At 37.6% G+C, this 15,306-nt stretch overlaps 1 protein-coding gene across 2 annotated transcripts in view; it reads right to left on the bottom strand.

The window, feature by feature from the left end:
• LOC107674356 (ETS domain-containing protein Elk-1-like) overlaps positions 1 to 15,306 on the bottom strand; it is a 27,069-nt gene that overhangs the window by 8,072 nt on the left and 3,691 nt on the right. The window contains exons 1-8 of one of the 2 annotated variants that reach the window (XM_016468314.1): positions 14,026 to 14,045; positions 13,507 to 13,715; positions 12,250 to 12,627; positions 11,908 to 12,063; positions 9,810 to 10,046; positions 9,554 to 9,683; positions 8,348 to 8,565; positions 4,370 to 4,471 (exon numbers count right to left, since the gene is read on the bottom strand). In XM_016468314.1, coding sequence (XP_016323800.1) covers positions 4,370 to 4,471; positions 8,348 to 8,565; positions 9,554 to 9,683; positions 9,810 to 10,046; positions 11,908 to 12,063; positions 12,250 to 12,627; positions 13,507 to 13,713 — 1,428 coding nt within the window. In that variant the 5' untranslated portion in view covers positions 13,714 to 13,715; positions 14,026 to 14,045. Of the gene's footprint in view, positions 1 to 4,369; positions 4,472 to 8,347; positions 8,566 to 9,553; positions 9,684 to 9,809; positions 10,047 to 11,907; positions 12,064 to 12,249; positions 12,628 to 13,506; positions 13,716 to 14,025; positions 14,046 to 15,306 lie in introns of those variants that run through there. The other variant, XM_016468313.1, reaches the window with a different exon arrangement.

Here is a 15,306-nt window from a genome sequence, read left to right as displayed (position 1 = left end):
CAGTCACAAGCCTCCCGGTTTTCATCCAAAATATCTTAAATTGTGTTCCGAAGATGAACAAAGCTTTTACGTGTTTGGAACGACATGGGGGTAAAGTGATTAATGACAACATTTTGATTTTGGGGTGGCGTAACCCTTTAACAGCTGAGTTTGTGTAAGATGTTGCACAACACATCGCTGTCACTGAGAATACTTATTTCTCTGAATAAGTATAAGATTGGTGTGCTGTAGTTTGCAGCAGTTTGAAAATATAGTTATTAATAAATTTGGATGGATCTCTGTTATCTCTCTTTGTTTCACCCACTGCTGCTGCATCCGGAGGTCATAAGGAATTTTTATGGCAGTTACAAGCCAAACCTTAGGAATCAGTCTCTTGGTTGGTGAAGGGCAGAAACTGCATTTTGAACAAAGAGAAGTCCTGTCCTTCCCGGGCTTGGTACCAGAGGTCTTCTTGCCCTCTAAAGGCCCTTTCACACGGGACGCAGCAAGCGGTGGAATTGCTGCGCGGCTGCCGCTTTCTCTTGAAGTGGAAGCGTTTTGCGCAGTTGAGGCAGTGGTCACGTTGCGGTCTCGAAAGCGGACGTTGCCATAGTTACAATTGTCAACATCACCTTTGTATTTACTAAAAACAAAATAAAACATAACGGAAATTTGTGTTGTTTTTTTTTCGTTTGGCACAAGTGAAGTTGTTTTGATGATTTGCATAAAGAGCATACCTGTGAGGTTACGATTGAATGAAATATAAATTTTATTTATGTCTCTGAATGAGATTTTAGATGGGTCATACAGTTCTGGGAAATCTATTACACTTAAAACAATCTTCTCCTCTATTTTACAAATAGGCAGTTCAGTTAAATGTTCACTGATTGGTTGAAACCGACGCGGCTGCCGCTGCCGCTCACAAAAAGATAAAATATTTTTATCTTTGGCAGCGCCTGCCGCGAAGCGCAATGCCCGTGGAAGCGACAGGATTTTGGGTGCACGAGCACCGATTGCGCTCCGCCTCCGCGCCGCCAGCGAAACCGCACGCTTTCCGCACACTCGCGACTGCCGCGTACAGTGTGAAAGGGCCTCAAGAGGTGTATGGCTGCCGTCCTAGCATCTTCATCTGATGGCGTTGGACAGTTTGCTTATGTTAGTCCACCATTCAAAATGTAGCAAACCTTTGCCCAGTGTTGTATTCAGAGAGGGGCCCCACCATTACCTGGGCCCTGGAATGTGCTGTTCAAAACACACACATTTATATCCAGTGTGGGTATAAAAAAAGAACGCATCGTTAGTTCTTTGTCTGTGTACTCTGGTTAAAAAAGGTAGGGTAGGGTGAAAAACTCCCATCTCATTTTCTCCTCCAACTTCAAAATCATCAGACATCGTTGTTTTACCTTTTTTATTGTAAAGGGCGTTTGACTTTCTTTGCAATTTCGCTTTGTAAACACTGGGTCAGTACTTCTGCCTACGTCACGCGTGACCTTTCCAACATGACTACGTAATGCGTGAAGTTGAGCTAGTGTAAGACGAGCATTTGTGGTTAAAAAGTATATACATTTATATTTTTGAACAGCTTGGATGACATGGGGGTGAGTAAATTATCAGGAAACTTTTATTCTGGAAGTGAACTAATCCTTTAGCAGAACACAACATATAGACCAGGGGTGTCAAACTCAATTCCTGGAGGGCCGGAGCCCTGCTGAGTTTAGATTCAACCCTAATTAAACACACCTGATTAAACTAATCAAGTCCTTCAGGATTATTTGAAAACTACATGGGTATGTGTGTTTGAACAAAACTCCCTAATATGATAACAAGAAGCCATATTAGTATCGATTATAAACGAGAACTGTTAACGATAAATCAGCTGACAGCTTTACCTGTTGTAGTTTGTTTAAGCTCCCGAAATAGACACTGCTTTTCTGCACTTTTACTTTGTACATCTCCGCTCTCTCAGACAGTTTGAAAGTCTTTTTTCCACTAAAACTATGCACATCTTCTCAGTTTATTACGTCAAAATAACAAAATATGTGATCGCAACACAAGTAGGAAAAAAGGCATTACATGCACATTTTTAAGTCATAACATGTAAATTTACATAGTCGCCACTCGCTAGAGGCAATCTCAGCAAAAATATCACTCACAAATTAATATTTTTGGTCGCAAATGCGACTGTTCTAGGCACAGTCTGGAGCCCTGTATATTACATTTTGTTTTAGTTAAATGATAATAACCCTGCTACAGGCAATAATTTTGACCCCTGTTTGAGTATAAATGAATGTACAAATTTGCAGTAATTCATTTACTTTATTGGACTTCTTTTGAACTGTTGAACAGAAACACCCGCCCCCTGCCATTATAAAGCTTGGAAGATCCAGGACAATTTTTAATATAACTCCGATTGGATTCGTTTGTAAGAAGAAAGTCATATACACCTAGGATGCCTTGAGGGTGAGTAAATCATGGACTAATTTTCATTTTTGGGTGAACTATCCCTTTAAGAGACCATTTTGCTATAATAAAAATGCAAAACTAGTCCAAGAAGAACATCCAAGACATACACTTATTTAGGGTTAGATTTAGGGTCATCTCTTTTTCTTAGATTTTAGCAGAGGTGTTTGTGTTGCACATCATAGAAGATAATGTTAGCATCCGATAATTTTAACTGTTGGAGAAAACTGGTTAATTTTAAGCTTTTTTTGCACTATTTTCATCTTCCGGGTTTAAAATCTACATCGTGTTGACGTCACAATTTGTGACGTGGCAAAGGACTATAGTACATCGATGACGCGTCGGTGTCTATTAAATTATTCATGAGACTGCATGTTCTTATCCTATGAAAAGACGCTTCGCTTCATTATTCACAACAGCATGTGTTGATTTGCTATGACAGACCCTTCAGACTGTGAGATCGCGTACATTATCTGAGAGAAACCTTCATGGATCGAAGAAGAGTGTTTGGTTTTGCTTTGTAATAAGAGTTCGGCACAAACGCGATTCATTCACTTAGTGAGCGTAACCATTTTTACAGCTCCGTGACACAATCCGTCAAAAGGCTTATATAAACGCCGCATAATAAGCCTTAAAAGTGATCAGAGGTGCAAAAGCGCATTCATATATATGTTTTCGATGGAGAGTGCAAATGGCTGTGCATTTATTTGAGTTTTTAACTTGATGGGAGCGCAATGAAACTTTCTGAACGCGAAGCTGTGTGTGTTGTCTGTCTCCCCTCTTCCCCCTCCACTCCGCACCACTTTTTTAGTGTTTTTTAAAACTGTGGTGAGAACTAACCAGTGCTGAAACAGGGGGTTTCATGACCCTTTAATGCACCTGTTCCTGTAAAAATAACAACTTATAAACATTTCAAACTCTGCACTGCTGCTATTGGCCAGCAGAGGATGCTCACATGCTTTTCTGAGGAACAGTCCAACAAAACAAAAACCTTCTCAAAATTAAGCACAAAAAATTTGATGTCCACTTAATGAATAAGCAAAAGAAAATATTGTGAAATCACTGCAATGCAGAGCATTGAAATTATATATAAAAAAAATGAACTAAGCATTCATTTTTTTAATAATGGGAGCAAAAGCAATATGATAAAAGGCAGTTCAGTAATATGTAATAATTAAATTATTATTATTACTATTATTAATAATATTTTATAGGTATTAAAAATATGGGAACAAAAGCAATAAAATGAGACACCCAACTTCACTAATAAATACTTAGTCAATAATAATAATAATAATAAATTAATTCGCTTAATTGTAGATTATGGTTTTATTGCAATGTAGCAACGTAGAGTTAATATGAAGGCACAATAACAGAATTCAAATCATGTGTGTTCACAAGTGTGGGAATAGCTGGCTAACTTATTTGAAATGTGGCTCATCCATTCAGAATTTACCGAACCATTTATCATCCAAAGAATACTCCATGTAATACACCAATTTCCTTTTCATGTCATGAAACCAAATAGTATTTCACAATTCAAAATTGTTACAAGACTATCTGGTAAAAAAAAATAAATAAAAATCCTCTTTCTTCTCTGCTGTAGCTCATTTCCTAAACTAGCTTTCTAACAAACCTGCCACTGTATAAGAATATTGTTGGTTCTGTGAAAAACGCTTATGTTCCTCTATTGTAAGTCTGTTTGAACAAAAGTGTCTGCTAAATGCATGAATATAAATAAGATATATCGATTACCATGACAATCTGAAAAGTTGGGAAAAGGAGAAATACATAAAATGTATATGTTGTGAAGTATTTGATGGTTATGAATGGAGTGGGCAGAGAGTAAAATCTCATCCATGCAATGAGCTGAGGGAGTGTGAGGAGACAGATGGTGTGCTGCTGCCATGCTGTGGACAGGAAGTCTCACCTGAAAGGAGAGCTTGGCAGGGCTGCGTGGAGCGATTGGACTGAGAGTGCTCCAGAAGTGAATGGTTGATGGCAGCGGACTCGGTGTCAACAGCACTGGAGTCTGAGAGAGAGAGAGAGAGAGAGAGAGCGAGAGAGAGAGTTGAAGAGTTTGTTCGTATGTGTGTGTGTGTGTGTGTGTGTGTGTGTGTGCATGAACCATTTTACAAGGTCATTGTGTTGTATCTCTTTGTTCTTGGTTATCTGGTAATACAAGCATTTATATCGCACTGGCTTTGTTAAAAATCACATTGAGACTGTATGAATAAGAGCTTGGTACATGGAAAGCATCCATTCATACCACACAAACACCATTGTTGCCTTAGGAAAGAAAATGTGTGTGTGTGTGTGTGTGTGTGTGTGTGCATGAACCATTTTACAAGGTCATTGTGTTGTATCTCTTTGTTCTTGGTTATCTGGTAATACAAGCATTTATATCGCACTGGCTTTGTTAAAAATCACATTGAGACTGTATGAATAAGAGCTTGGTACATGGAAAGTCATACCTCATACCACACAAACACCATTGTTGCCTTAGGAAAGAAAAAAAAAAAAAAAAAAAAAAAAAAAAAAAAAAGAAGATATTTCTGATAATTATCAAAAGTATGGCACAAGCAGAGATCTAGCTAGCTCTTAAAAACACCCAAGCATGACTCCATTGAAAGACTGAAAGATAATGCTGAAGCTCTTTGATCAGTCATTTAACAGTCATCTCTTTGTGCCTTCTATGTGGCAAAAGAGCACATTGTGTTGAAGTCAGGGCTGTCAACTGTTTTCTGAGGTGTTTATGTGGGTTTTCGTCTTAGTAATGCAATTGCAAGCAGCAATAATCAAATTCCACCAAATAGTGCTTTTGTTAAATTTGTTAACAGAATTAAATGCATTTAAAAGGCAAATATTTACATTTTAAAATTTAGCACGTTTTAAACAACCATAATACTGAACTGAATGGCTCACCAGGGCATGGGAGGTGATGACTGTGGGTGTTAAGGTGTTTGTGGCACTGCCAGAGGCCAGCAGGCTGTTCACTGCTGCATTGACCTTATCCAGTGAGAGTCCAGGGGGCAGCAGCGTAGACGAAGATGGCAGTTCCAGCACTCGGGGCTTCTTTGATTTAGGAGGCTGTACTTCCTGCGTGCTTGCTGGGAGGGAGGCTGATGCAGTATTGGTGTCCTCTAAAAACAGATTTGAATGAGCGGCTGAAATTGATGATTGATTTTTAAGCAATGTGGGTTTTGTTGACCTATAACCATGTCAAATAACTGTAAAGGATTGCTTGGAGAGGCTTATTGCTTTTATAAAAAGGAATGATCAGCAATATGATTAAAGAAATCATCATTTGATAATTAATTTATTATTAATAACCACAATAAATAAATAATTCTTCTGCCAAGTAATATACATTACTGTTCAAAAGTTTGGGGGGGTAGTAATTTTTTTTTTTTTTTAGGGAAATTAATACGTTCAATATTCAGCAAGTATGCATTGATTTGATCAAATGTAACAGTAAAGACATTTATAATGTTACAAATTATTTCTATTTCAAATAAATGCTGTTCTTTTGAACTTTCTATTCATCAAAGAATCCTGAAAAAATGATATATACATTTCCACAAAATATGAAGGAGCACAACTGTTTTCAACATTGACAATAATAAAATATGTTTCTTGATAGTCAAATCAGCATAATTAGAATGTTTTTCTGAATGATCATGTGACACTGAAGACTGGAGTAATGGTGGCTGAAATAAAATACATTTTAAAATATATTCAAATAGAAATCAGCTATTTTAAGTTGTAGTAATATTTAACAATGTTTCTCTTTTTACTGTATTTTTGATTAAATAAATCTAGTCTTGGTGAGCATTTTGTTCAAATAAATTTAAAAAATCTCACTGATCCCAAACTTTCGAACGGTATTGTAGTTAATTACCGTAACAGTAGGCTGTTTTTGGTTGCCAAGAAACTTGAGATTTTGAAATGGACCTTAATTGATATCCCTTTTATAAGTTGAACAAAAAATGCTAAGGAATGTGTTACCACTTACACAAAGATTTGCTTGTAATTTATAAACTTAGTAAACCTAAAAACAGACTAGAACAATCAACTGCTATGAACCTCACCAGCTCTTTAATGCATTAACAACCTGAACTTTTAACTAACCGGGTAGCTCAGGCTTCTCTTTCACTTCCCCTTCTCCAACCGGCTGGGATACTGGCTCCACACAGGGTGATGGAGCATCCACAGGGATAGGGGCATCTGTAACTCCAGGGACAGGCACTGTGGACACTGGCTGAGCATGGCAATAAATAAAATAAATAAAAAGCTAAATTACTCTCGCATTTAATTACAGCCAAACATGTTTAACATTTTTTGGATGTTATACACTGAATGATTTATAACTGACACGTTTGTTCACCTCAACATCTGTTTTGTCATCCAAATGGACAATCTCCAGCAAGTCGTCTTCAGGCGGGAGGCTGGACTCTTTGGGCAGCCCGACTGGCGAAGGCTTTATGACCACAAACACAGGCTGAGAATGGTTGACTATACATTCTCCATGAGCTAGAGGAATGAGCGAGGTCAGAGAGCTGGAATCAGACAGGTAGATCTGGGGTGGGTCACCCAAACTCTGGCTCTTCTGTGCTTGAGTATTCTGTGGGATGAATTTAAAACAACATTTTTTATGCACATAAGTCTTGATAATAACAGTATTTAACATGGGTGTTGGATATTTGGATTGCAAGTTGATTAGCTGATCTTTAATGTATTTTACAGGAATCTGGGTCAATAAGCTTTTTATAAATCTGCCAAACAATTTCATGTTGACTAGGAGGCTACAATGAGTGCTTCAATGAGCAAAGACTAATTTGTATCTTACTTCCATAGTGTGACATATTTTTAAGTGCAACAAGAAAAATGTGCTTGATTTTATTCACTGGAGAAAGGGCTTGCTTGACTGTGATGCCATTTCTGACACTGACGCTGAGATTCATTGCAAAACTTAAACGACTGCCATCCAGTTTGAAGAAAATTATTCATTCATGAATAGAGGGAGAGAGGGAGGTTGTGTATGTATGAATGACCACCGTTTTGCCACGTTTCTCTATTAACAGTGAAGCTGTGGCTTTAATTCCTTTAGAAACAATGATGCTACCAGCTCCTTGTTGAGAAAGATAATGTAGCTCTTGAGCGATTAAGCTATTTAGTTGATAAAACTGCGGGGCAGTGCTAAAAAGTTTGTTCCTGAATGTCTGAGTTCGGCCGCAACGTGATCTGTGTGTGTGACTAAACTTCACATCAAACTGCTTCTGTTTCACACAAATGCTGGCACAGACGTGCATGTTCGGCTAGAGTCGCTTTGAACTCGTGCATCTTCGGAAGCGGAGCTGTGCGGAAAGTTACAAAAAATGTCGTGCACACCGCCACGCGAAACGACGTCGCGCACACTCAAAGCGAACTTCCGCCAAAAATATTTGCCGCGCGCACTCAAAGCGAACTTGCGGACGCGTCGAGCATAAATCAGAAAAAAAAAAAAAAAAAAAAAAAAAAAAAAAAAAGAAGATATTTCTGATAATTATCAAAAGTATGGCACAAGCAGAGATCTAGCTAGCTCTTAAAAACACCCAAGCATGACTCCATTGAAAGACTGAAAGATAATGCTGAAGCTCTTTGATCAGTCATTTAACAGTCATCTCTTTGTGCCTTCTATGTGGCAAAAGAGCACATTGTGTTGAAGTCAGGGCTGTCAACTGTTTTCTGAGGTGTTTATGTGGGTTTTCGTCTTAGTAATGCAATTGCAAGCAGCAATAATCAAATTCCACCAAATAGTGCTTTTGTTAAATTTGTTAACAGAATTAAATGCATTTAAAAGGCAAATATTTACATTTTAAAATTTAGCACGTTTTAAACAACCATAATACTGAACTGAATGGCTCACCAGGGCATGGGAGGTGATGACTGTGGGTGTTAAGGTGTTTGTGGCACTGCCAGAGGCCAGCAGGCTGTTCACTGCTGCATTGACCTTATCCAGTGAGAGTCCAGGGGGCAGCAGCGTAGACGAAGATGGCAGTTCCAGCACTCGGGGCTTCTTTGATTTAGGAGGCTGTACTTCCTGCGTGCTTGCTGGGAGGGAGGCTGATGCAGTATTGGTGTCCTCTAAAAACAGATTTGAATGAGCGGCTGAAATTGATGATTGATTTTTAAGCAATGTGGGTTTTGTTGACCTATAACCATGTCAAATAACTGTAAAGGATTGCTTGGAGAGGCTTATTGCTTTTATAAAAAGGAATGATCAGCAATATGATTAAAGAAATCATCATTTGATAATTAATTTATTATTAATAACCACAATAAATAAATAATTCTTCTGCCAAGTAATATACATTACTGTTCAAAAGTTTGGGGGGGTAGTAATTTTTTTTTTTTTTTAGGGAAATTAATACGTTCAATATTCAGCAAGTATGCATTGATTTGATCAAATGTAACAGTAAAGACATTTATAATGTTACAAATTATTTCTATTTCAAATAAATGCTGTTCTTTTGAACTTTCTATTCATCAAAGAATCCTGAAAAAATGATATATACATTTCCACAAAATATGAAGGAGCACAACTGTTTTCAACATTGACAATAATAAAATATGTTTCTTGATAGTCAAATCAGCATAATTAGAATGTTTTTCTGAATGATCATGTGACACTGAAGACTGGAGTAATGGTGGCTGAAATAAAATACATTTTAAAATATATTCAAATAGAAATCAGCTATTTTAAGTTGTAGTAATATTTAACAATGTTTCTCTTTTTACTGTATTTTTGATTAAATAAATCTAGTCTTGGTGAGCATTTTGTTCAAATAAATTTAAAAAATCTCACTGATCCCAAACTTTCGAACGGTATTGTAGTTAATTACCGTAACAGTAGGCTGTTTTTGGTTGCCAAGAAACTTGAGATTTTGAAATGGACCTTAATTGATATCCCTTTTATAAGTTGAACAAAAAATGCTAAGGAATGTGTTACCACTTACACAAAGATTTGCTTGTAATTTATAAACTTAGTAAACCTAAAAACAGACTAGAACAATCAACTGCTATGAACCTCACCAGCTCTTTAATGCATTAACAACCTGAACTTTTAACTAACCGGGTAGCTCAGGCTTCTCTTTCACTTCCCCTTCTCCAACCGGCTGGGATACTGGCTCCACACAGGGTGATGGAGCATCCACAGGGATAGGGGCATCTGTAACTCCAGGGACAGGCACTGTGGACACTGGCTGAGCATGGCAATAAATAAAATAAATAAAAAGCTAAATTACTCTCGCATTTAATTACAGCCAAACATGTTTAACATTTTTTGGATGTTATACACTGAATGATTTATAACTGACACGTTTGTTCACCTCAACATCTGTTTTGTCATCCAAATGGACAATCTCCAGCAAGTCGTCTTCAGGCGGGAGGCTGGACTCTTTGGGCAGCCCGACTGGCGAAGGCTTTATGACCACAAACACAGGCTGAGAATGGTTGACTATACATTCTCCATGAGCTAGAGGAATGAGCGAGGTCAGAGAGCTGGAATCAGACAGGTAGATCTGGGGTGGGTCACCCAAACTCTGGCTCTTCTGTGCTTGAGTATTCTGTGGGATGAATTTAAAACAACATTTTTTATGCACATAAGTCTTGATAATAACAGTATTTAACATGGGTGTTGGATATTTGGATTGCAAGTTGATTAGCTGATCTTTAATGTATTTTACAGGAATCTGGGTCAATAAGCTTTTTATAAATCTGCCAAACAATTTCATGTTGACTAGGAGGCTACAATGAGTGCTTCAATGAGCAAAGACTAATTTGTATCTTACTTCCATAGTGTGACATATTTTTAAGTGCAACAAGAAAAATGTGCTTGATTTTATTCACTGGAGAAAGGGCTTGCTTGACTGTGATGCCATTTCTGACACTGACGCTGAGATTCATTGCAAAACTTAAACGACTGCCATCCAGTTTGAAGAAAATTATTCATTCATGAATAGAGGGAGAGAGGGAGGTTGTGTATGTATGAATGACCACCGTTTTGCCACGTTTCTCTATTAACAGTGAAGCTGTGGCTTTTTATTATTTATGGGCTTAAAAACAAGATGCAAACAATCAGAATATTGTACCTGGTGGGGAGTGCCCAATGTAAACATGAAACATATGCTATTACCTATATTGTACTGTGGTACAGTTATGGAGGCCCTTCATAATGCAGAGGTCAGCTGCCTGCTCTGCCAATAGTTAGAAATGTCACTATAGTAAGCAGTGTTTAATAAACAGCTGTTTTTCTCAATTCTGCTGAGGTGAAATTCAGTGCAGTCATGTATCGTGATACGTATCGTATCGTGGCCTATGTATCGTGATACGTACCGTATCGTGACTTTGCTGGTGATACACAGCCCTAGTCATCAGCATCGTAAATCGTCGAAAGTTTTCCTATTTGTATTTGTTTAAAAATTAATGTACATTTATAATACTATTCTTTGTATTTGATCACCTTTGCATCAAATTACAAAAAAACAGTTAACGCTAATGCGAGGGTGTTTCTAAAGCAGCGTCTATGGGAGGGACGGTAAATTTGACATCATTCTCTCATCTGACTGCCGTTATCAGTCTCTCTCAATTTTTTTCTTTTATTGAAAGTCACGAAAACACTATCGTGGAGTTTTCCTTTTGCCATTTGAGCAAATGGGAATGCAAAAAATATATTTGTGGTACTCTCCCATTCATTGCTCTTCAAGTTAACCCAACTATGACGACTTCCGCTGCTGAGAAACCCGGAAATGTGAAAAGGGTCCATTGTTTGCGATCGTGGTTGCTGAATAAATGCACTTTTGCAGCCTCTGTGCCACAAAGTCTTTTTTATCATTGTTTTAATAGAAAAACATTAATATAATTTGGAATTATTAGAGTTAATATTAGAAATGTCATTGTTGTAGTTTTTGAGACAAGCTTTTGAGTTTTACCAATTTTCATAACGCATAGAAAAAATGATAATTTAATAAATCTAAATGAGGTCAAATAAACCATGTGCATGAGCTGACATTCTCTGACAACAATCATGATCAGTAATCACAGTTATAATTCTGAGCAAAAAACTGTAATTATCAGTTGAACCATTATGCAGCATGCAGCACTAAAATATGTTTTTATTAACTAAAACTAGACTAACAACTACAAATTGACTAAACAAAAAACTGGATAGGTTGATTAAATATGATGAAAACTAAAAAGGACATTTGACAAAGGACTAAGACTAATACTAAACTAAAAACCAGCTAACAAAATGAACACTACTGCCATGGGTGATGCCACACTAATCGATTAAAGACTGACGATTTTGCCTACAGCAAAAAATCTTACATGATTCCCAAATGTTGACACCATCATCTTAGCTAAAATCGCACAGCTTTACGCATTTAAAGACTGTGTCTGGATGTGTGTTAAAGAGTGAATCCATACCGTGGTTGCCATGGCAGATCCAGAGGACGTCTGTGGGCTGAGGGCGGGAGTAGCACATGGGGACGGGTGGGTCACTATCACCTGCAGACTGCTGCTCTCTACAGCCGACTGGGCCTGAACAGTTCCCTGCTGTCCTTCTGTCTGACACATTCGCATCTGCGCCATACACACAAAATCACTGTGAATCAAATACTTGACACACAAGGTTTGCCTCACAAGGTTTTGGAGGTTTAAACATTGATAACTCATTTAACTGATGGCTTATGTCATCTGAGAGGATTTATTACAGAATGAAAAGCATCAGCTCTAAAACAAAAACATAAAATCCAGAAAGAAGCTGACCTCATGCACTGTGCAGTCCAGAGGGGCAGGATTGGGGCTGCAGTCACTCAGGACGTGCTCTGTTTTGATGAATTTGGATGTGGTTTTGTAGGGCGTCTGCAGGGACTGGATAGTGAAAGTGGAGTAGAGACCAGACTTCATGTAATCGTTGCGGGAGCTGCGTTGCACTGAGCTAGGAGAGGAGTGCTGAACCTGCAGGCTCTTGGAGAGACACGGGTTGGTGGTGTTAGATTTGGTCTGAATGGAAAGCTCCAATTTCTCCCCTGTAGTGGCCCTCTGGGAATCCTCAGGCCCTTTCAGCCCATCAGCAGAGTTGGGATCCGGAAAGGTCACAAACTTGTAGACAAACTTCTGGCCGCTAACTTTCTTAATAATATTCTGTGGAAGTATGAAAGCTTGATGAGAAATGTGGCTAAACAATAATATGCACTTGACATTAAACATTAATTCAAGTTCCAATCTTAAGCGTTTTTCTAGCTTTTTCATAGTAGTTAGACAGTAAAAATCACAGAATTATTCATATTTATGGATAAATACTAGTGATGGACCAAATTATTGTCCAGGCTCATTAATTGGTTAACATTTTTTGAGTAAATGTTGAGTAAATAATGTTTAATTTAACTTCATTTATTTAATCTAATTTAATATCAATAAAATGTATTACTGTATGTCAAATATATACACTAGTGTTCAAAACTTTGGGGTTGGTAAGATTTCTTCATGTATTTGATTAAAAACATAGTAAAAACAGTGATATTGTGAAACATTATTATAATTTAAAATAACAGTTTTCTATTTGAATATATTTTTAAATGCAATTTAAAAATATCCTGTAATACAAAGCTGAATTTTCAGCATCATTACTCCAGTCTTCAGTATCACATAATCCTTCAGAAATCATTCTAATATGCTGATTTGCTGCTCAAGAAACATTTCTTATTATTTTCAATGTTTAAAACAGTTGTGCTGCTAAACATTTTTGTGGAAAACCATGATACATTTATTCAGGATTCTTTGATGAACAGAAAGTTCAAAAGAACAGCATTTATTTGAAATAGAAATCTTTTGTAACATTATAAATGTCTTTACTGTCACGTTTGATCACTTTATTGCATTCTTGTGGAATAAAATGTAAGCTCTTTAAAAGAAAAAAAAAAACGTACCTAAATTTTAAACCCAAAATTTTAAACAGTAATGAATATATCAAATAAACTGATTAAGTCCATGATTCACATCCATAGTTACTCTTGTACATACCTTGTCATAGTAGTAACGAAGTGCCCTGCTCAGTTTATCATAGTTCATGTTGGTTTTGTTCTTGCGCAGCCCCCAGAGTCTGGCCACCTCCTCGGCATCCAGCAGTTTGAACTCTCCATCCCCAGATGTCCAGGAGATCAAATGCTTCTGACTCTGATCATCCAGCAGGTGTAGCAGGAACTGCCACAATGTAATGGACGGATCCATTGCTACAGGGGACAAAAAACAGACTGTGATAAATGGGCAGTGTTTATGACCTATTGGCTACAGTTCAGGGGTGGCAAGTGCTTAGTACCATAATAATAATGTGTAAGATTTGAAAAAGTTCAAGTTAGTACTAAATAAACATAAAACAACCCGCAATTACTAATGTTTTCACTGAAATACACACTGATATATGTGTCGGTTTTGATAAGGTCTGCTTGTAAAATATTGCACCATAAAGCCATAAGTGCTGTGAAAACAAGAGATATTGGTTTTACTAGCTATGTTTCTAAAAAAATACTGCATCAAATATACCTAGAACTCATTGCCATGTGAAGTATGTTCTGGAACTGAAGCCATGTTAGAAAAAAAAAAGTCTTTTTGGGATTTAACAGAATCCAACATCCACTGAAATCAAATTCACATCCTCAGTACAGTAAATTAAATCCTCTTGCTTCATAGTTGGATTGAGTAGAAGAGCATAAACGGAGAGTGAACATTAAATCTGCAGTGAAATCAAGGGAAAACAGGCAAGAATTAATGGTGCTACCGTCAGCAGAGGACGTGTATCACTAGTTCAGGAAGAACATGTTGAGAATGCAAATTAACCCTATTAACATCCCTACCCCCCCCTTCATTTACGTAACTCATAAGCAACACCTTAGAAACGATCACCATGATAAAAGCATTTAAGCAACAGTTTCTAAGGAATAAAAAATACCCCACCACCCTTTAAGCACACTGAAGCAATTAAATTGCAGTGAATTGCTGATGACAATGAAGGGAACTGTTTTCATTTTAACCCAGCACATAAAATCTCATTAATTTATACAATCATTAAAACGAGCTGTAAGTGATTGAGTGAGTGCATTCATTAGCAGTAAAATGTCTTTAAAGGGATCATATGATGCGATTTCAAGTTTTCCTTTCTCTTTGGAGTGTTACAAGCTGTTCGTGAATAGATAAGATCCCTAAAGTTGCAAAGACTAAAGTCTCAAACCCAAAGAGATATTCTTTATAAAAGTTAAGACTGGTCCACGCCCTCCTAAAACGCCTCGTTTAAACACGCCCCCACATGTCTACGTCACGATGTGGGAAGATTTGCATAACCCCGCCCAAATGTTCATGCAAAGAAAGAAGGCATAACTTTATTGTGAGGACACGACTAGAAATCAGTGGTTAAGTTGTATTTACAACACTGTTCCAGAACAGTTCCACCCAAATATTCAGATGTGTCCAGTGCATTTCATGGAGGACTGTTTCCTGATATTGGGAGAGTAGACTAACTTTACAATGTTAGTGCACGGTTACGGAGAACCAGAGTAGGGGGCGCCATCTTAGTCCCATGCCCACCAGAGTGAGGGCGAGTGGGACCCGCGTCGCTCGAAAAAGCCCCTGGAGCTCAGCTTTCACGGTCGCTGTACTGACTCACAGTTTGTAAGTACGTTTTCATATTTAAAGAATTTGCCACCGATGATTCAAACGCGAGTTTTGAGCAGTGTAGAGTAGCGCTTGTTGTTTGTCGTTTCTCCGATCACAAATGCAGACATGGTTTTATGTTGACATGGTGCGATGCAACGCAACGCGTAAAAAGAC

This window comes from Sinocyclocheilus anshuiensis, unplaced genomic scaffold, assembly GCF_001515605.1.
Source record: "Sinocyclocheilus anshuiensis isolate Anshui unplaced genomic scaffold, SAMN03320099.WGS_v1.1 scaffold188, whole genome shotgun sequence".
Taxonomy (NCBI): Eukaryota; Metazoa; Chordata; class Actinopteri; order Cypriniformes; family Cyprinidae; genus Sinocyclocheilus; species Sinocyclocheilus anshuiensis.
Note: the sequence above shows the minus strand (reverse complement) of the source record. Positions and strands in the feature narration are given on the sequence as shown.